The 20,798-nt window shown below is 36.7% G+C and overlaps 1 protein-coding gene across 2 annotated transcripts in view; it reads right to left on the reverse strand.

Annotated features, from left to right (window-relative positions):
• Positions 1–1,743: 1,743 nt before the first annotated feature.
• Positions 1,744–20,798, reverse strand: part of RGS13 (regulator of G protein signaling 13) — a 24,166-nt gene continuing 5,111 nt past the window's right edge. For both annotated transcript variants that reach the window (XM_025402225.1, XM_025402232.1), the window contains 4 exons: positions 17,449–17,517; positions 13,747–13,808; positions 3,688–3,854; positions 1,744–2,720 (listed from right to left, as the gene is read on the reverse strand). In XM_025402225.1, the coding sequence (XP_025258010.1) occupies positions 2,535–2,720; positions 3,688–3,854; positions 13,747–13,808; positions 17,449–17,513 (480 nt within the window). In that variant the 5' untranslated portion in view covers positions 17,514–17,517 and the 3' untranslated portion in view covers positions 1,744–2,534. The remainder of the gene's footprint in view (positions 2,721–3,687; positions 3,855–13,746; positions 13,809–17,448; positions 17,518–20,798) is intronic.

The following is a 20,798-nucleotide window of genomic DNA, read 5'->3' on the forward strand; positions in this document are numbered from 1 at the left end:
CATCCATATTAGCATAAATGGCAGAATTTCCTTCTTTTTCAGGCTAAATAATAATCCATTGAGTATGTGTGTATAACTTTTTCTTCATCCACTCATTTGCCAAAGGACATGTAGTTTGCGTCTAGTTCTTGGCTGTTATGAATAATGCTGCAGTGAACACGGGGGTATAGATATCTTTTTGAGATCTTGTTTTCAATTCCTTTGGATAAATATGAAAAAAAGGGATTACTGGATCATATGGTAGTTTAATGTTTTTGAGGAACCTCCTTACTGGTTTCTACAATCTTTGAAGGCTTTTCTTGGAGCTAGAACACCAGCCTCAGCAATGAATGGTGTGGGAAGGCCTAAGTTAAGGGAGCAATCTGAACACATGATCTTAGAAGAGTATTTTTGTGGCAAAAATCTGTTTTGAATGTACAACATTGTATTACATTTATGAAATCAATGGAAAGGCAATGGAATATCACACAAAACCCTTCAGATAATGAAGAACTCTGTAATTTAAGAGTACTTTTTGACTGGGTGCGGTAGCTCACGCCTGTAATCCCAGCACTTTGGGAGGCTGAGGCGGGCAGGTCATGAGATCAAGAGATCAAGACCATCCTGACCAACATGGTGAAACCCCGTCTCTACTAAAAATAGAAAAATTAGCTGGGCGTGGTGGCACGCGCCGGTAGTCCCAGCTACTTGGGAGGCTGAGGCAGGAGAATCACTTGAACCTGGGAGACGGAGGTTGCAGTGAGCCGAGATTGTGCCACTGCACTCCAGTTTGGCAACAGAGCAAAACTCTGTCTCAAAAAAAGAAAAAAAAAAGGTACTGAAGGTAGTCAAGATTTTGAAGCTGGAAAGGAGCTAAGGTATTATCTATTTTAATCACCTCATTTTAAAGGTGAGAAAACTGAGGAGCAGGGAGAATAAGTAATTTGTATAACTTGCTAGTTTACCTAGACCTAAAGAAATTTATATAGCTAACCTGGGAAATCCAGAACTGAAACCCAAGTTTCTTAACAATGAATTCAGTATTATTTCCATTGTGCAGAATTAAAGTGTATTTAAATTGTATCAGTGATGCTTGTTTGCGTATTCACTTTTTTTTTTTGGTAGGCTTTTTTGGTTTCAGAGCTGGAGGGAAGGTGGTTTAGTGACTTATTCCTTCTTAGCACCTATGCTATGATTGACTGTGTAGTTACTCACATTGCTCATCTTTTAAAAGTGGACGGTACTGCAGAAAAACGCCTGTGATTTCGTGAACTACAGAAGCATCTGACTCTGACTAAATTTACGCTTCTTGGTAACAATAAAATATAATGACTCAGAGAATAAATAATTCAGTGGTAAACCAATTAGTGAATCACTAGAAAGACAGAAAAAACTTTGCATCTGCAGAAGGGTAAAATAAGTCTATTTTAAGCCACTTTTCAAAATCAAGAGAAAATACGCATATTTTAAAATAATTCCAAGAGGGAAAAATCATTTTTTAATGTTTTCTTCCTTCAGGAATACAAGACTTGAAATTTCTAATTTGTTCCCTTTTAACTATAAAATGGAACAGATCAACTTTTACACTTGTAAATATGATGAGCTTCTGATTATGGATATTGAATCTGGATTCTTTTAATATTTTGAAGTGATAGGAAGGTAATATCCAATGAGGGTATTAAATTGTCTACACTTTCCAGGAAAACTATGGAAAATACAAATATTATATATTCTCACCATAGACCAACTTTAGGCCTTTTGAAATTTGTACTGGAAAATATATTTATTTTGTCTTTGAAAAAGATAATGTAAGTCTTTAGTTGACATTTGGCTTTATTGATTTCCAAGACCACGATGAGTTCACATTGTAAGGAAAAACATCTCAAAATATAGAAACCACATTTTATATCCTTATAGCAATGTAAATGCAAGAGCAAATTAAGAAATTCATATTTTTTTAACAGCTAAGAATCATCAGAAATATTTTACATGTAGAAGATTCATGTGATAAAGAAGTTTGTTTATGAACATAATAGTAGGAAAATTTTACAGATAAAATGTCTCTGAAGAACATCTTTTTGATTTTCTCGTGGTATAATACAATTGATTGTACTGTGAGTAGCATTCATCTATAAATTCAAGTTATTTAGAGTACTCTATAGAACGTATTCGTGCTAGAAACACAATTCATAGAACAACAATTTTTAAAGAACTAATTTGTAAATTATGAGACCAAATTTTATTAACAAGGAAATATCCATTAATTGACTACTACAGTAAAAATTTTATAATACTTGTGTCATGAAGAAAAACCTTCCTTTTCCTTATATATTAGTTGAACTACATAGGTATGCTGTAAATGTTGTTATTCATGTTACAAGAATTCTAGATTCCATTGCTTTTGAGATATGTTTCTTTTTAGGAACTAAAAATCCATTTAGAGTTTGATTTCTGTTTTATTTATACTGTGTTCCTGATTTTGTGGGTTTCTAAATAAAAAGATCAAACCCACTACTTTCAATATACCATTTTCTATGTACACGTTTGAGTTATAGTCAGAAACTGTTATTGGACTGCATAGTTTTCAAAAGTTTTTGGTACATTTCTGACTTTAGAAATCTGGGATAGGAATCCCTTTCCATATGCATATAGACTATTTTCTGAGCTTCTTCAAAACATGTTTCAGTGGGTTGCTGAATGTTCTTGATGATAGTCTGTCTTGTCGAATTGTCAATGTTAATCTGAAAAGTGAAATTACATGTACAGCGTCAGTAAACATAGTTGAAAAAAAGGCACATATAATAGAAAGGTTTAATTTATTCCCTGCTCTCCTTTTCAGTGGAATAGGGTAATTTTCTTTGTAGTTGTATAGGCATCTAAGAAGATGTATAAAAAATAAACATTTTGCTTTTTTAAAAGTAAATATCCAACTCCACATCCAAGAGGAACAAAAAAGAAAAATATGAGGCTCCAGGCCAGGGAAGTCTCTGAAACCACGGCTTACTCAGCAGGACGCAGTGGTTTCTTAGTAGCAGTCTACAAACCAGGGAGTTTGTAAGACAAACGTCTCTTTTTAAAGAAAAGAGAAATTGGTGCTTTTTAAAAATTTATCTCCCTTAATAGTCACAAATGTTGCTTTAACTGAATATGCTCTGAAATGGGAAGAAAATGAAGAGAAGTGGATAAATAGAGGGGAGAAGTGGCTATTTCAATAAACCAGGTATTTTCCAGACAAGAGTTCTGGGGAATATGTCAACAATGTAGGCTTGCCCTGTGCGATAGAAATCTCATATACTGTTCTCTCTCTTTGTTCCCTTGACAGGACTTTTTATGTCTCATTGCCCAACAACACAGGATTCTCACATGTCTCTTCATGGAATTCCTGCTGGGAAGGCCAATACTTTTGCCATAGACTCCTTTTTTCTTCTTAAGTTGCCTAGAAATTAAGATAATTTAATGGGGAGAAGCTTTGGAGCCAGATAGGTCTAATTTTGAATCTTAACTTTACCACTAAACGGTTGTGTGACACTGGACAAGTTCTCAGAGTCTCAGGTTTCTTATCTGTAAAATAAGGTTAGCAATACTGAATTTATAGCATTTTAGGAGACACTGGATGTAAAGTGCCCGGCACTTATGGATGCTAATATCCATATTAGTGCCCTTGCAGGGATGAACTGATTTCCATTCCTGTCATTGTGAGGTAGTTACCTCTCTAGGGGACTGTGGCTGGATGTAAATCTTATAAAGCTTCTTTGCCCTAGAAATTCTGCTCCACCGTGAGGCAATTTTCTTATAGGTTTCACAGGCCATCCAGAATTGAATATTCTCGTCACTGTGCTCCATTTTTAAATATGCTGCATAGACTACTGGACCATCTAAAAGTAGAGGAGAAATCAGTTTATTTTCATGGGTCAAAATCACCAAAAAAAATCTAAGCAATACGGTTAAAACAAAGCCTGATTAAAAACTCACAAATTATTTAACAGGTAAATATTTTATATCTATCTCTATATATCAATTTTCATGTCTATCACACACTCAGAGCTAACATCTGAAGCATGCTTTGACAATGCTGATCACTGGTGAGGTCATCCCTTTATTCTGAGTCACTCAGAGCAAAACACCCACCAGTGTGGATGAATCTAGGACGGATAGGACAGGAGACATCAGAGAGCCCAGGGAAAGGACTTAAGCTGCTCAGGAGGACAGGGCTCTAATCATGAAGCTGACATGAAAAATCTAAGACCTCATGCCAAACTATAGGGTAAGAGCAGGGTTTCAAATGTAAACTTGTAGGTCAAGGTCGGGAGAAAAATATCCAAGCCATGTAAAAGTGATACTCTAATTAGTTTGTATACCCTGGAGTGTTTTTCAATGTCCAATCAGAGCAGAACACAGATAGATGAAAAATTCAACTTCATATTCATGGTTTATGGTTCAAGCCAGAAATAAGGGAGCAGACAAGGAATGAAAAATCAGATGTGACGCTGGAAACGATCTCAGAATCTAGTACAGGACAGGGATTACGTGCAGCGTAACCATCACATGACATTTGATGCCAGAGATTCTTATCTTCAGCTCTGATCTTAAATTGCCTTTCTGGAGTGCAGAGATAAGTATAAGCCTAGGAGGAGCTTTTCCAATTAAGACACTACTTTGTAGGTGCTAGTATTTGAAGAAGAGGATTAGGTGAGCTCTCACAAATCTAACATATTCATTGGAATCTTTGGGAGGACCAAGTATTCTCAAGGTTCAAGATATTAATTTTTTTTTGGCTAGACTAGCCTAGAAAGTGTCTTGGCGTATCCAAGGAATTGGATTGCTATATGATAAAACAACAATGTAACTTTCAATTTATGTTAATAGAAATGTTTGTGTAGGCACACTGAGTAATAACCACTTAGAGACTGTTAGCGTAGGATATTTTGTTTACAAAAAGACGTACATAATTTAAAACAACTTGATGAATTTGGAGATAAGTATACACCCAAGAAACTATCACCACAATCAATGCCATAAGCATATCTATCACCTCCAAAAGCATAGGATTTTGATTAACACTATCTTGGTCAGTATCATTTACTGTTATGAGAAATAATGGTAGCCAGATGGAATGGAAATGATGAGTAAGATCATATTTTCCTGGATCTTCATCTAAGAGATCAGATCAAGTTTCCTAGCACTAGAAAGCCAGGCTTCTTGAGAGCTTGGCTTTGTTAGCAGTGATATACGAACAAAGATAACGAAGTATTTTGTCTTCAAGCAAAAGAACTCAAATAGAAGTAGATCTATTCTAAGGAGGCATTGGAGTTGGGGAAAGCTGAATATCAATATTACATTCTAGGAATACTCAAAATTGGTACATGGATTATTATTATCACGTGAGCAAATACAGCCTTCAGGACATTGCATGTGAGATGGTTCAACAAGGACATAACGTGAGATGAGTTAAGAGGACAGATGAGATGGAGGCATTATATAACTGTAACATAGAAAATGTTATAGATTAAATATTCCTATCCAATGGGAGGGGGATATATTTTAACTTGGATTTCAAACAAGCAGTTGATTTTCACACCGAAGGGACTGTAAGTTGTGTCTTGTCTCACCATAGGCACAAAAAGGTGGGAACAGAGAACATAGATGCAGGAATTGGTAATCCAATTCCTAAAAAGATAGCTGAATGGTGGCAAACCAAAAAACAAACAAACCAATGAACAAATAACAACAACAACAAAAAGAACAAAAAGCTGTTTCTGGCTTAACAAGTAAAGTTGGAAGCCAATATTTATATGGTTTGTACTTAGCCATGGAAGAGAAAGAAAATGAGATACCAGATAAAAATCTGTGGATCATGGAATGAGAGTCAGTCACACAGGCTACTTGGATGGGTTGAGTGGATGAGTAGGTAGGGGTAGGAAAATGATCTGGAAACCAATATTAGATTCCAAGTTAGTATTTTGAATTTGTGTTTATGTTTAGCTTAATTGTATAGTAAAGTTTATAGGTTTTCACTTTAGAACCAACTGTATCTGTATCTGACTTCTTTACCTTTCTTCCTGATGGATTGGAAGAAGTATCCCTGATTCTTTTTGGGCTGGCCAAATGGTTCTACAATTCTTGTCATACCAAAGTCCTTTGCTAATGAAGCCATATATACATTGCCCTATCTATCTATCTATCTATCTATCTATCTATCTATCTATCTATCTATCTATCTATCTGTCTGTCTGTCTGTCTGTCTGTCTGTCTGTCTGTCTGTCTGTCTATCTATCTATCTATCTATCTATCTATCTATCTATCTATCTTTTTTTCTGTCTTCATGATCTGTTTCCTCTATCTATCTCTCCGCACATAAATACACATATTATAGATCCCAAGTTGTAGTATTCTATATATACTGCATGGATATATGGTATTCTATATATACTGCATAGATATACACTATTCTATATATACTATTAAATATATGATATATTTCAGATACTTGATGTGGCAAATTGTAATATTGTTCCTCAGTTATTTCCTGACCTTTGTGTAGGGGGATTATACTTCCATGTCCTGTTTATATCAGCGTCAGCCATTGAACTTGTGTTAGTCATGAAATACATGCAGAAGTGCCATGGACACGTTCAAGCAGAAGGTTTAAAAACTATCATGTGGTTCTATTTCCCATGCCCCACAGCCACCACAGGAAGAGCATATTCTAGAAAAGATCTGCTCCTTTAGCCCGAAAGCTGGAGTGAAGACATGGAATAGAGTGGAGCTGACCCTAGCTGTTGTGTATCATGAAAAAAGTGAACCTTTATTATTGTAAATCACTAAGATTTTCTGTCACTTGTTACCGTGCGGTGACTAGTGAAAGCTGAACTGGACTACTTGAGCCTGTCTGACATTTTAGATATAATTCTAGTGTACAGAATGAGTGGACTCACGTCATTGGCATACTTTACAGAATTCTGTCTTCATCAGGCTAATTTTTGTCTGAATATACTGCGAGTTACTCAAGCTAGCAGCTGAAAATGCATTTGTGTAAAAGTGTTCCAGGAATCTTAGTAATTATTGAAGTCAGAACTGAATTGCTCTCTTTAGAATTTCCATTGATTCATACCACAAGTGAATTACAAGGTGGAAAAGCCTTTTCTAAATCGGGCAGTGTAGGCTGTTCCGAAGTTTTAAATGATACTCATTCCTGAACATTATGCTCAGGAGACTGCGATTCTACTTGAGCAGAGTGAATAAGCGAGAAACAACAGAATTGCTCATTTAAATTGGGAGGGTGGAAGAAATGGCTTATGTCATACATAGTGTATACTTTTTCCTTAAAAAGTGAGAGTGGTGCCTTTGGGAATCTCTAGACTGTTCTTTTAAAACTAGTCACTAAAATTAGTATTTCTATGACACACAAGGTGACACATGCCAGTGTTCTTGATGCAGAAGGGAAATGTGGGCTTTCTCATGGCTGAGTCAGAACAGTGGCCCATCTATTCCAGAATTATTTTTTCTGTAAGACTGCAAGGCTTACACCAGGCAGGAAATCCCAAGGGTGTACTATGTTGCAGTACCATTAGAAATGCCTCTAAGCCAATTTAAAATTCATTTTATTTTCAATCTGTACCACTGGGGATAATGCATTTCATAATTCTACCATAATATGTGTGGAGTTTTACACTGAAGCTTCAGTTTTATTAAAATTCTCTGTTTTGACTTCTATGCTGTTAATAATTTCTGATTTTTCTTCTACCTTTGTTATTAATATTAATATTATTAATATGAACACAGCTTAAAGAGCTGTGGGTCATTTTTAATGCAGAAAACTTCTAGTAAAGTAATAACCACTGTTAACCATTTGATATATTTCCTTTTATTCTTTTAATCCTTTGTTCATGAATAATTGCCTACCTAACTAGAATTCATTCATCTACACAAACACAAATACACACTGGAATCATCTTATGGGCATTATAATATGAAAGCAATTTTGTATCATTCTTATTCTTTCATAGTTAATAGTACATAGCAAACACTTTCTCCTTTTCATTTTTAGTGATCATATAATAGTATGTTGATGGGATAGGCCATAATATATTTAGCCACTCTATTATTATTATTTTAGATTGTTTCCCCTTTTCTTGGTTATAAGTTATCCTACATTGAATATTTTAGCTTATAAACCTTTTCACCTCCATTTTCTTAGGAAAAATAATTGATTTAAAATAGTAGAATTTTTAGACTGAAGATGTAATATTTTTGGAGACTCTTGATACATATTGTAAAATTGCTTTCAGAAGGATTTCATTATTTTTCATTCCCAATGGCAGTGTCAGTGTTGACTTACTCCACCCTCTCCAATCTAATGGGGTGAAGTCAGTAACTTGTAATTGTTTAAATATGTATTTTTAAAATATAATGCTTAAACAGTTTTGCATTTTTACTGACCATTTCTTTTTTTCCTCTGAATTCCAAATCTTTTGTCTATTTTTTCTTTGAATTGCTAGTATTTTCTTAAAATTTTCACATCTCTTTATATACTGAGGTCACTATCTCTGTTACATTTATTGCATTACCTTCTGTTCTCTTTTACGTATTATTTTTGTTTGTGAATTTTGAGGTATATTTGTAAACCATCAAATCTGAAGAAGCCTCGATTCATCTATCTGATCCTGCTTTCAATTTCCTCTATGCTTTTATTAGAGAAAAATCTTTAAAACAAAAATCTAGCCACAGCCCTTTATTTATTCCCCTCAACATTTCCCATTGCCCCAGTGACAAAGGCCAGCCCTCTTTGCTGTGGTTTCCTTCCATTATCCTTTCATTCACCTGAGAACTCTTAGGGGATCAGGACTGCAGCTTATTCATCTTCGTGTACCCCTTGCCTCAACACTGCTTGCTATATAGCAGGCACTGAATAAGCACATGTCAATTTGGACTTTTGAATCCCTCATATTTCTGTGTCTTAAAATGATTCCCTATGGCTCTTGAAAAGTGAAGAAGCAGACCCTAGTTATTCAACATCTAGGAAGCACTAAAGACCACAGGTTTATATCTGATATAATATTACTTTTTGGTTTTCTGAAATTCTGAAAGAAATACCAAAAAAAAAAGTACTAATTGGACAGTGATGTCTATACCAGGCCAGGTTCCCCCCCCCCCGCCCCACCCCCCCACCCCGGCTTTGCAAGGTAAAGAAGTGCATGAGAAGTTAAAGAAGACAAAAAGTGCTAAGTGGAAATGGTAGAGGCAAGGCAGTGCAGGTAATATAAGGGTTGATGAAGGGAACCATGGCAACAGCAGTAGTTAGCAGAGATTAGAATAAGTGATAGTGTAGGAAACTGCCAATCACACTGTGCAGCAAAGGAGCTTGCACAGATGAAAAAAGCTGAGAGAATGACTCTGCCTTTGGAATCAGGATGTACAAAAGGGAGCAGCAGTAACCGTCAGTAACTTCTACTGCCTGCTTTGTGCCATGATGCTGATGAAGATGCACCAGCCCTTCATATGGTTCATGATACAGGGCAGCCTTCATTGCCTTCAGCAGTATGACAATCCCACACTGTTTAACTGGCATTTCTAAGGTGGTCTGCATGAGACTGTGATAATTTAGAAAGGGTGGAAAATAGTACATTCCAAGATGATTTTGATCAAAAGATTAAAGCATTGTGATTCAGAGCTCTTGCTTATCCGGAATGACTTAACATCTGCTCTGTGTGTATACTGGGGCAACCTGAACAAGCCAGAGAAAAATATACAACTATGGTCTCATATTTGAAATCATAACTTCAGATTTTAGACAGACACTCAACACTGTCCAGTCATCCAATGAGCCTTCCACAGTATCATAGTTCTCTAAATCTGCAGAAATGATTTCATGCCTTCTCCCTTGTTATGTTAAAATATACTAACACATCTTCTCCTGAGCAATTGAGCAATCTACTGGAGACCTTGCCTCAAACTTCACTGAGAGCACAGATTAATCAGATGGATATTCACTGTCTTCTCTGCAGAAATAACCAGAGTACTTCCATCTGTACTCCTCCTTTATAACCTCCCTCCTGAGAGGCAAGTGTCCCTGTTCCTTTTTGGGACGGCCAAACAAGTTTTTTCTGGTTCTCTCCTACTTTTGCTTTTTCCATCACTTTGCATTCCTCTATTATTATTATAAGTATCTCCACTCTATTCTATGTCATCAGTTTCTTCCCTGTGAATGGTTGCCATCACCCTACAAATATATTGCTGTATTTCCCAAATATAACTAGTAACAACTATTGACTCAAACTTCCGGTATTGACCTCATTCTTGCTTCCAGTCAATGCTTTTTTCCCTGCAGAACTCCACAGCAAAACTTACGTCAATGATTCCCTATGCCGTGTATCACTTCCTCTGGTTCTGCCTGTCTCCACCATACCCATGAAACTGCTCTTGTTGAGGCACTGTTGACTTCCATATTGCCATGTGTAGTGGTCACTGTTCCTTCCTCACCTCAGCTGACTTCTCAGCAGTCCTTGATAATTCACAGCTTCCTTCCTGAAATACTCTCTTCTTTGGCTTCCACAAGAACACACTATTTTGATCATTCTTATCTCACTTTGTGCTCCTTTTCCATCCACTTTGCTGACCTCTCTGGTTATCTGCACTTGGAAGTAGCACACACCTAAGTTTCATCTCGGGGTGTGTTTTCCTCTATCTGAACTCTCCCTCTCAGTGGTCTCATAGCCCTACGACTTTTGTTAGCATTTATATGCAAATTACCCCCAGCCTTGTCTTCCCCACTGAGTTCCAATTTTACCTGAATTATTGCAGCAGCCTTCTAGCTAGTCTCTCTACTTTAGTTCTATTTGAGTACATTATATTTCATATAAATAACAAGAAAATCTTTGATTTTTTAATATATAAATAACAAAATATCTTTGGTATTTAAATATATAAATAACAAAAAAATCTTTGATATTTAAAAAAGTATTCGTGAATAATGTAGCATTAAATAGCATATCTAAAAGGTGTCTAAGTTGCTAACATTCTTAATTTCTAATTAACTTTTGGAGTTTGCCAGAGTTCTGTTCTCAAGCTGATGGTTTTCTTGGATCCCCTTTGCCCACTAAGATGTTGAATTTAATTGTATTTTGATCTCTATGACTTAATGGCTCCCCAAAACATCTCTAAACCAATTTCGGTTCATCTATTGAGACCCAGGCTGATATATTTCTTTTTCGTGTGTGTGTCTGAGCTACATGTTGTTAAAAATAATGTTTTAATCTGTGTAAAAATATGTATCTGCATATCTCAGCTAGAGCATGCATTTCACTAATGTTCTTGGTTAATGTCAGCACATTTTTATTCTCTGGCACATTTAATATTTATATTTTTAGTTTTGTCTTACTGGTTGGATGATCCATAGAATGATTTGTTTTATTACTTATGTGATTATTGAATTTTTACATGAACTTCATTGTAATATGATTTCTGTAAAGGCTCTTACCCTATTTTTGCTGGCTTTTATAAAGAGCACTATGATGTTTTCCTATTCTCATCTTTGCTAGAGCCTTTGCTTATTCTCATGACACTAGCTTTCTAAATTGCTGATTCTAGCAAGGCAGATGACCACTTGAAATCCTTGCCAAATAATTAAGCCTATTCACTTTGTTTATGAGGCTTCCAGAACTGGCACAGAAACTTACATAATATAGCATGGTGTTTTGATCTTTTCTCACTAATATTTTTCTTGTATTTATTCATGGAACATTTATTGCATGCTCATTGGGCACAAAACACATTTTCAGTCTCAGGGGTTTGAAAGGTAAATGAGAGGCAAGCTGTGCTCTTAAGGAATTTATAATCTAGGGAGAAAGTCACTATATAGAAAACCCAATACACTAACTAGGTACAGTGAAAAGCAGACTAAATGTTAATACTATCAAAATAGAAGATAAAGTAAAAATTTCTAAACAGTTTTCTGGAGAAAGTGGCACTTGAATTTAACTTTCAAAGATGAGCAGAGTAAGTAGAGATGAAAAGGACTTTGAACAAAAGCCTGGAGCAGAAGAATCATAGATGTACAAGTAGAAAACGAAGTGACAGTCACATTGGTGGAGTGCATGTTATGTGATGAGGCATAGCTAGAGACAAATTTTAGGAAATGTTTTGGGTTAGGGTGTAGAGAGTATTAAATACCAAGATTTTGGACTTGTTGGTAGGCAGCAGAGAGAAAAAGAATGATATTCAAAGACATGTACTTTATTACTATTAAAAGAAACTACCAATTATTGTGTGCCTATTAGGCATTGAGCTAGATGTTTTATATCTTACCTGCACAATAAAACTGAAAGGATAAGTGATATCATTCCCATTTTGTAGATGAAGAGTATGAAACTCCAAGAAAGAGATCAATCTAGCAAGGTGGCAAAATGTGTGTTACAGAGGATTAGGACAAAAATTTACAATATAGTTAACTGAATATATACTTTTGCCTCTTCATCCCATTTCAATGTTCTAAAATTGACCCAGAATATATTTGTTTAAAATTCACATTCATGCTGGCAAATTGGATTATAAGCTATGAGGAATACCTGAAAAGTGAAAGGCAGTGGTGATAGCATCAAAGGAAGAAACTATGGCCCCAAATGCCCATTGGAAAGGCGTGCTACAAAAGATGAGAGCTCAGGTGGTGACCCAAGCCTGTAGAGGTAGATCCAGCCCTAGGGATGGGGCAGAAGTAAGTACCAAAATTGTTGATTAACGTGTTTCAGCAGGAGTAGCCAAGTATCTACACCTACTGCCATTACCTTCTGGGCTGGGCAGTGACAACTGAGTCCATACTAAAGAGGGTCTTGAGTCAGAAAGAGCAAGTAGTGCCTCAGGAGTATGGCAACCTCTGTGAGGAATAGGAGGTACCTTGCCCAGAATAGCTACTGGTACCCCCACTAGTTAAAGCATGTAAGTAGCACAGCTAACTCTCCTTTATAGTCTATCGCTCTAAACAGATAAAACATTCACAGAGAGGCTAAAATGGGATCTTAAATAAAAAGATGGGTCTATAGGCAAAAATTAACAAGCATTGAGGGGAACCAACTCCATTTAAAAAAAATACCAAATTCAACAGGAGAATTTTCTGTGACTGCACCCTACATTTTTTTCTGTACCTGTCTTCTGGCTTTATCATTTTCTACAACCTGTCAGCTTTTCTGACCCCAAACGCAACTGACTATTCTCTTGAATGCACATCCTCCTTTATTTTTCCTGCACTGAGCCCATGACTTTATGTCTGTCACATCCATTGCTGATATTTCTTATTTATACCATGTTAATGTTGATACTTAACAACAACTATATACAGACCCATGTACAGTCCCACTTAAATCAGACACTGAAAAAGTTGAAACAAACTTTGGGGAGAAGTTTTAGAACATCAAGACTCAAATTTGTTTTTACTTTTGAAGGCAGCAAGAACAGCGAGGTAAGTTTTTGGTTTAATACTAACTTTAGAAGGCTATGGTATGTGTTACTATTTAAGCATATTTTCCAAGGGATTTTGTGCATATACTTGTGAAGAATAAATATTCACGGTGACTAATCTTGTTTTAATTAACACCAGAGAAAATAATAGTGGTTGACACAACAAACTATTTTCAGGTTTTCTTTTTTTAACTGTGTCAGTTGCCAGTTAGAAGGCTGTGAGAAGAATAGCATACATTCATCATCTGGCACCCCCACCTTTACCTCTAAGAATGGAACTCGCTAGTTATTCAAAGATGACAGATACACAATACTCACATTTTGTAGCCATTAAATTTTCAAAAGACTGGGACCACTGTAACACTTCCTCCAAAGTAAGCCTTTGAAAAGAAACAAAAAACACTGGGCTAAATATTCTCAAGGTTTTTGTTGAACTAAGTAAAATTATATTATCTTGAAAATGACACCAAAACATATTTACATTCCGTTTGTGTGTGGTTTTGGTTGGCAAGTTGTCTTCCTGTGATATTTTACATTTTATTTTTACTATTTAAATTTTTAAAATTATAAAAATTATGCAAATAGTATAGACTTGAAAATATAATTTAATAAATACTCTACAGAACCATAGTCCTATAATCTCTCTATTAATAAATTACCACTATTAGTATTTTGATGTAGTTTTTTAAAGTCTTTTTATATTTGTGTGTTTTTAATCAAGAAGTAATCACATTATGTGGGTGTATACTTTATGCATTCTATGTCATCATAATTGTCTTAATCATTTGTAGTGTTATAATTTATAATTACAAATGTATAATCATTGATAGTCATAATGTTTATGGTGATGGCAAAATAGGCTACAAGGGGGGCATTCCATAGTTTATTCATAATTATTCTCAAACAGCATATTGATTTTCTCTCATTTTTCACCATTAAAACTCAAATGTAGCCCAGCTGTGTTTAAGGCTTGCCATAGCCACATGATTAGAGTAATTCAAGGACACTAGCAGAAGTAGAATCAAAGCTGGTTAAGAGAGGCAAATTTTTAAGGTTTTTGGTACAGACTGCCAAATTGCTTTTAAAAGGGTTATGCACTGTTTGCTGCTGCCACCAGCCAAGTGTTTATCTATTTATCTATTAGAATCTTAGAGTTAATCCACAAAACCTATTTGCATGCACTCACATAACACAGTTAGTAACCCTAAAGCTACTATTTTCTCAGTCTCCTATTTGCTAGATTTTTTTTGTATCAGTTTTAATTTTTATTAAGGTATATTATGTCAAGTTACATTTGACCTGAACAGTATAAACAAAGCCATTTACCATTTAGAAAACAGTTGTGAAAGATTCCAGAATTCTGTTCATTTTGATGAGCTTCATGAGGTGAATTGGCAAATGACTGTATTCTCAAATACAGATAACTTTATACACCATGGAATACTATGCAGCCATAAAAAGAATATCATGTCCTTTACAGGGACATGAGTGGAGCTGGAAGCCCATATCCTCAGCAAACTAATGCAGGAACAGAAAACCAAATACTGCCTGTTCTCACTTATAAGTGGGAGCTGAATGATGAGAACTTACGGACACATGGGGAAGAACAACACACACGGGGGCCTGTTGTAGGGTGGGGGCATGGGAAGAGAGAGAGCATCAGGAATAATAGCTATTGGATGCTGGGCTTACTACCTGTGTGATGGGATGATCTGTGCAGCAAACCATCATGGCAGACATTTACCTATGTAACAAACCTGCACATCCTGCACATGTGCCCCGAACTTACAATAAAAGTTGGAAATGAAACAGAAATAGCCAATGTGTTTATTGCCATTCAGTTTATGGTGCATTCTTAATTGTTCTACTTTCAACAACTAGATAATTGAAGATGGCTATAGGCGCATGCAAGCACGGTCCATTGGCTATACCTAAAATTAGCAGCCTAAAAAATTAGTGCTGCAGGAACAGCCATCGGCATTAGCAGGTTCTTAACACAATGAAGGAGGATTAAAGAGATTAAAAAATATCCTAGAACATGGAAAAATATTGGGAGTCCTTAAAAGGTCAGATATCTTTTGTTTTCTAAAAATTCAGATGGATCCTGCCAGTTTTGGATGAACTGCTTGCATCAGTACTGAGGCTTAACAGTGTACTGTGTTAAGATTGCTTTCAAAAAACATTTCCATGAAATACTATCTGAGTCATTGTTCTTTTCTCTTGTTAAAACTTTAGAAAAAGTAACCTAAAATAACCTTTTCAATCCAGTGAAATGGAAAGAGCTAGGTAAGGTTTATTGAATGCCTGTGCGTTCTAATCATTATATAGGGAAGAATAAAATCTTCCCTATATAAAAGATATTTGCTGAGATCCGGCCACTGCACTCCAGCCTGGGCTACAGAGTGAGACTCCGTCTCAAAAAAAAAAAAAAAAAAAAAAGAATAAAGAGTGAAGAGTCATTAATGTGTTGGGAAGAATACAATCTACAACACGAGTGAAGAGTCATCAATGTGTTGGGTTAGCTTAAAATTAAGTGTCGATAATTGTTGGTAAGAGAGTTCTTTTGTCTCTAAGACTGATGAGATTTATAGGGAGAGATGATTGGAGTAATTATGGTTCGGGGTAAAGATGGGAAATAAAATTCATTTTTAATTGAACCCCATTTTTGCTTATAATTTTTTTCTGAGGCTCTCACAAGTTTAATGCTGGCCTATGGCTACCTGGGTGCCTTTATTAGGATTATTGAAACACCTTTTCTCCTGATACAAATTATCCCTTGTGTCCCCTCCATCCTTCTGGACAGATGGGCAGTGGATACCAGATATGAAAGCATTTTAAGATACCATGATGTTGTAGGCAAAGGAATGAAGAATGTTTGGAGTCTCTGACAGTCGTAGGTTCTAATCCCAGTGGTCTACTTAATTGTCCTTGGTCTTACTTAAAATCTTCAAACCCTAATTTTATTGTCTATATAATAGGGGTAATAACATCTATCTCACAGTGTTATATTAAAAATTAAATTAGGTCATGAATGCCAAGCACCTATTAAATAACTGTTATCTGGCAGCTTTCCATGAATGTGATTTTTTTATCTTTTTGGTCTTCCCCTTTTCTCATGGTGAGTCTATAAGGCAGATAGAAGAAATGCAAGCTGTGACAGTGTTCCTCTATGGGAATCATCAGAAGACAGGAGAGCTGTCCCTTAATTAACAAGTTATATCTTTGAACTTGGATGCACTTGTGCAGTGCAGAAGCCTTCATTGATCATTTAAAATGCTGAGCTTTGGGTCTTACTATCTCTTTTGCCCACTGTTGCAGCATCCTTCTCCTTGCCACACAGTAGCTTGTAAGCCTTTTTGGACATTTTGGTATTTTAGTGGAAGAGCATGCATGCCAGGGGCTCTGACCATACAGAAAGGTGTGGCCAGAACTGAGGACTGGACATGGACTAGGTTAGGCACTCATGGTTAATCTAACAGGAGTTCTCAACTTGGGAATTCTTTGAGGTGAGCAAATCCAACGCAATGGCCTGTTACTCTTCTCAAGCATTATTCTTTTCACTGTTCTCATCCAAATGGCTGCATTTTGAGTTATGGCAAAGTGTGGAGGAAGAGACTTGGGAGCTTGGTAAACATTTGATTCCTCCTCCAGTCTCACCTTCTTTATCTAGGTATGAAACTTTCTGGCACTTCGTATGTGGAGGGTTGGAACCAAGAAAATATTTTGGATTGAAGAATCTCATTTTAACACAAACAATATTCTTTGTTTTTAAAAAGAACAGAGACTATTCATAATAGATTCTAAAGCATTTAACTTGCTGAATTCTCATGTAAACCATGAATAATGAAAACAAGAATCTTAGTAACACATGACTGCTCTTCTGGTGAAATGACTCATGTGTAAATGCAAATTTTACTTTCTGAACAAAATATGTTACAATAGCAGTTTAATAAATATGTACCTATTTATCATCTGATAAATATGCTTTACACTTACCATAGAAACTTAAATGCTACTTACTTTGAAGGGGGCCTCTTAGATTCATCTCTGAACATCTTACAAATCCAACAATTGCGCCTGCTCATTTTTCTAAGGAAATACAGTATATATTTGTATAATTTGGTCATTTAAAATAATTATATATTAGAGTCAGTTTCTAAGGAATATACAATATTATAAATCATAAAAAAGGATGGGTTCTTGGAGTTAATGGAATACAATCACTGGGCGAGTAGGGAGGAGAGAGGAGAATAAAATGACTCATCTCTCATAAATATTTTATAAAAATACATGTGCTTAGATTTGTAAATGACTTTACTCAACCGGCCTAACTATTTATCAAACAATGAAGTTTAAAAAATACCAATCTCTGAAAAAGATCTTTTCATTTAGAGCTTACTGATAATGAATTCACCAACTCCCAAGGAAAGGGACAATTTTTATTTTTATTTTTATTTTTTTGAGACAGGGTCTCACTCTGTCACCTAGCCTGGAGTGCAGTGGCATGATCATGGCTCACTGTAGCCTTGACATTTCCGGTCTTAGGTGACCCTCCCACCTCAACCTCTCGAGTAGCTGGAACTACAGGCATGCGCCACCATGACTAGCTAATTTTTGTGTGTTTTTGGTAGAGAAGGGGTTTCACCACATTGCCCAGGCTGGTCTCAAACTCCTGGGTCCAAACAACCTGCCCACTTCAGCTTCCCGAACTGCTGGGATTGTAGGCATGAGCCACTGTGCCCAGCCACAATTCTTGTTTTTAGAAAGCTCTCTCAATGTATTGGAAAAGAGCCTCATTTTAACTGGACAAGTAAAATAGTGTAAATAGTCAAATAAAAAATAAACCACCTTCTGAGTGAATTTTAAGGGTGCTGCTTATCTGGTTTTATCTACTCTGGGCACAGTAACTTTGACTTTAAAATTGAGTTAGAGTTTATTCATCTCGGGCACCTTTACATAACAATACGTGTCATAGAAGGTTTTTAACTCAGGACTTTAAAAAACAACAAATTTGTTAAGAGTTATTAAATACACATTTTAAAGCTGGAAATGGTTTGCTAAACATATATGCATACATATATAATGAATTATTAAGGGTAAGCAGTGAATTTTTATATCAGTCTTTACGATTCATTCAAAAGTCTATTGAGTACTTGTTATGTGCCAAGTTCTGATTGCCTGTGATCAATATACATGTTGTCTCTCCTCTTCCTGTCCTCACTGACAAGCAATTAAAATACATGTGATGAGCCAGGCACAGTGGCTGATACCGGTAATCTCATCACTTTGGGAGGCTGAAGGGGGAGGATTGCTTGAGCCCAGGAGTTCTAGACCAGCCTGGATAAACACGGTGAGATTCTGTCTCTACAAAAAATAAAAAAAAATTAGCTGGTCATGTTGACTCGTGCCTGTAGTCCCAACTACTTGGAATGCTGTAGTGGGGCAATCACTTGAGCCCAGGAGATGGAGGATGTAGTAAGCTGTGATTGCATCACTGTGCTGTAGTCTGGGGAACAGAGTGAGACCCTATCTCAAAAACAAATAACAACAACAACAAAAACCCCAACATGTGATGGGGGCTTGGATACGGGAAGTACAGGGGTTGTGAATATGCCTAGGAGGAGAACCTAGCTAGACTTGAGGGGTTAGTGAAGGCAGCCTAGTTAAGTAATATCTGAGCTGGAACCAGCAGGATATGCACGAGTGTGCTGAGTGAAGGAGGGGCAACATGAGCAAAGATTAAGAGGCAATGAGTTATGTCCCACTGAGGAAATAAAAGGAATTTAGGCTCAGCACTGTGGCTCAGGCCTGTAATCCCAACACTTTGCAAGGCTGAGGCGGGAGGCTCTCTTGAGCCCAGGAGTTTGAGACCAGCCTGGGCAGCATAGAGAGACCCCGTCTCTCCAACAAAAAGAACAAACAATTAGCTGGGCATGGTGGTGTGCACTTGTAGTCCCAGCTACTCAGGAGGCTGAGTTGGGAGGATCACTTGGGCCCAGAGGGTTGATGCTGCAGTGTGCCATGTTCACACCATTGTACTCCAGTCTGGGTGACAAAGAAAGACCCTGTCTCAAAAGAAAAAAAAAAAAAAGGAATTTTGTTACCACATGAATTTAGAGTGTGGCAGACAGAGTGAGAGAGTGAGCTGAGAGGCATAGAGAGTTAAGATTGAACCAATCATCATGTTTAAAAATGTTCACTGCAGCAAGAAAGTGGTGGGAGAATTTGTAATGCTAGGTGGAGGCCGAGCATGTTAAGCCATACAGGCCATGGATTTCACAGTAAGAAGCTGGGAAATCATTGCAGGATTTAAAATTCAGAATAGACATGCTAAGACTTGAAGTGGGTTTGTGAGTAGAATGAATTACAGTGTGACAAGAGTGTCATCAGGGAGACCAGTTAGGGGGTGACGGCAGGAGTTCAGGTGAGGGATGATTAGGAAGGTGGCAGTGGAGATGGAGGGAAGGAGAGAGATTTTAGACATTTTGGAGGAAGAACTATTAGAACATGTTGACCCATTGGATATGGAAGGTGAGACAGAAAGAGAACAAGTTGAGGTGAGAGATTTGGCTTCAGGATAAAGGTGGGTTATTTTCATAAAACACATAAGAGGAGCCCCCCGCCCCACAAAAAAATGACGAGATGTTCCAGGAAGAGAGTGTGAACTGTAAAAAGCAGACAGCCCAGTATGAGTTTCTGAACACAAACATTTAAGAGAAAGGCTGTGTAAAAGGAGCTTGCATCAGAATAACACAGTATCACGGAAACCAAGGAATGAGTTTATCAAAAAGGGAAGAGTGGCCAATGAAGTGTTAAAAGCTGGGAAGCGATTAAGAGAGCAAAGGATCAAAAAATGTCAGATTTGTTCACAAGATGCTCATTAATGACCTTGCTGAGAGTGGTTTCAGTGGAGCAGGGAGGACAGAAACAAGAAGGAGGAAAGCAAGAGAAAATGAAGCCCAGGATGAATGAAAGGCTACTTGTAATTTCTGTTTGCCCTCCTTCCTTCTCCTCCTTCCTCCCTGCTTTCCTCTTTCCCTTCCTCCCTCCCTTTTCCTTTCTTTCTCTCTCTTTCTCTTCTTCCTCCCTCCCTACCTCCCTCCTTTCTTTCTCTTTCTTTCTTTTTCTCTCCTTCTTTCCTTCTTTTTTCCTTCTTTCTTTTTCCCCTCTCCTTTCCTTTTCTCTTTCTTTTTTTTCTTTCTTTCCTTCTTTCTCTTTCTCTCCTTCTTTCTTTTCCCTCTCCTTTCCTTTTCTCTTTCTTTTCCTTTCTTTCTTCTTTCTTTTTTTCCTTCTTTCTTTTTCCCTCTCCTCTCCTCTCCTTTCCTTTCTTTCTTTCTTTCTTTCTTTCTTTCTTTCTTTCTTTCTTTCTT

This window comes from Theropithecus gelada, chromosome 1, assembly GCF_003255815.1.
Source record: "Theropithecus gelada isolate Dixy chromosome 1, Tgel_1.0, whole genome shotgun sequence".
Lineage (NCBI taxonomy): Eukaryota > Metazoa > Chordata > Mammalia > Primates > Cercopithecidae > Theropithecus > Theropithecus gelada.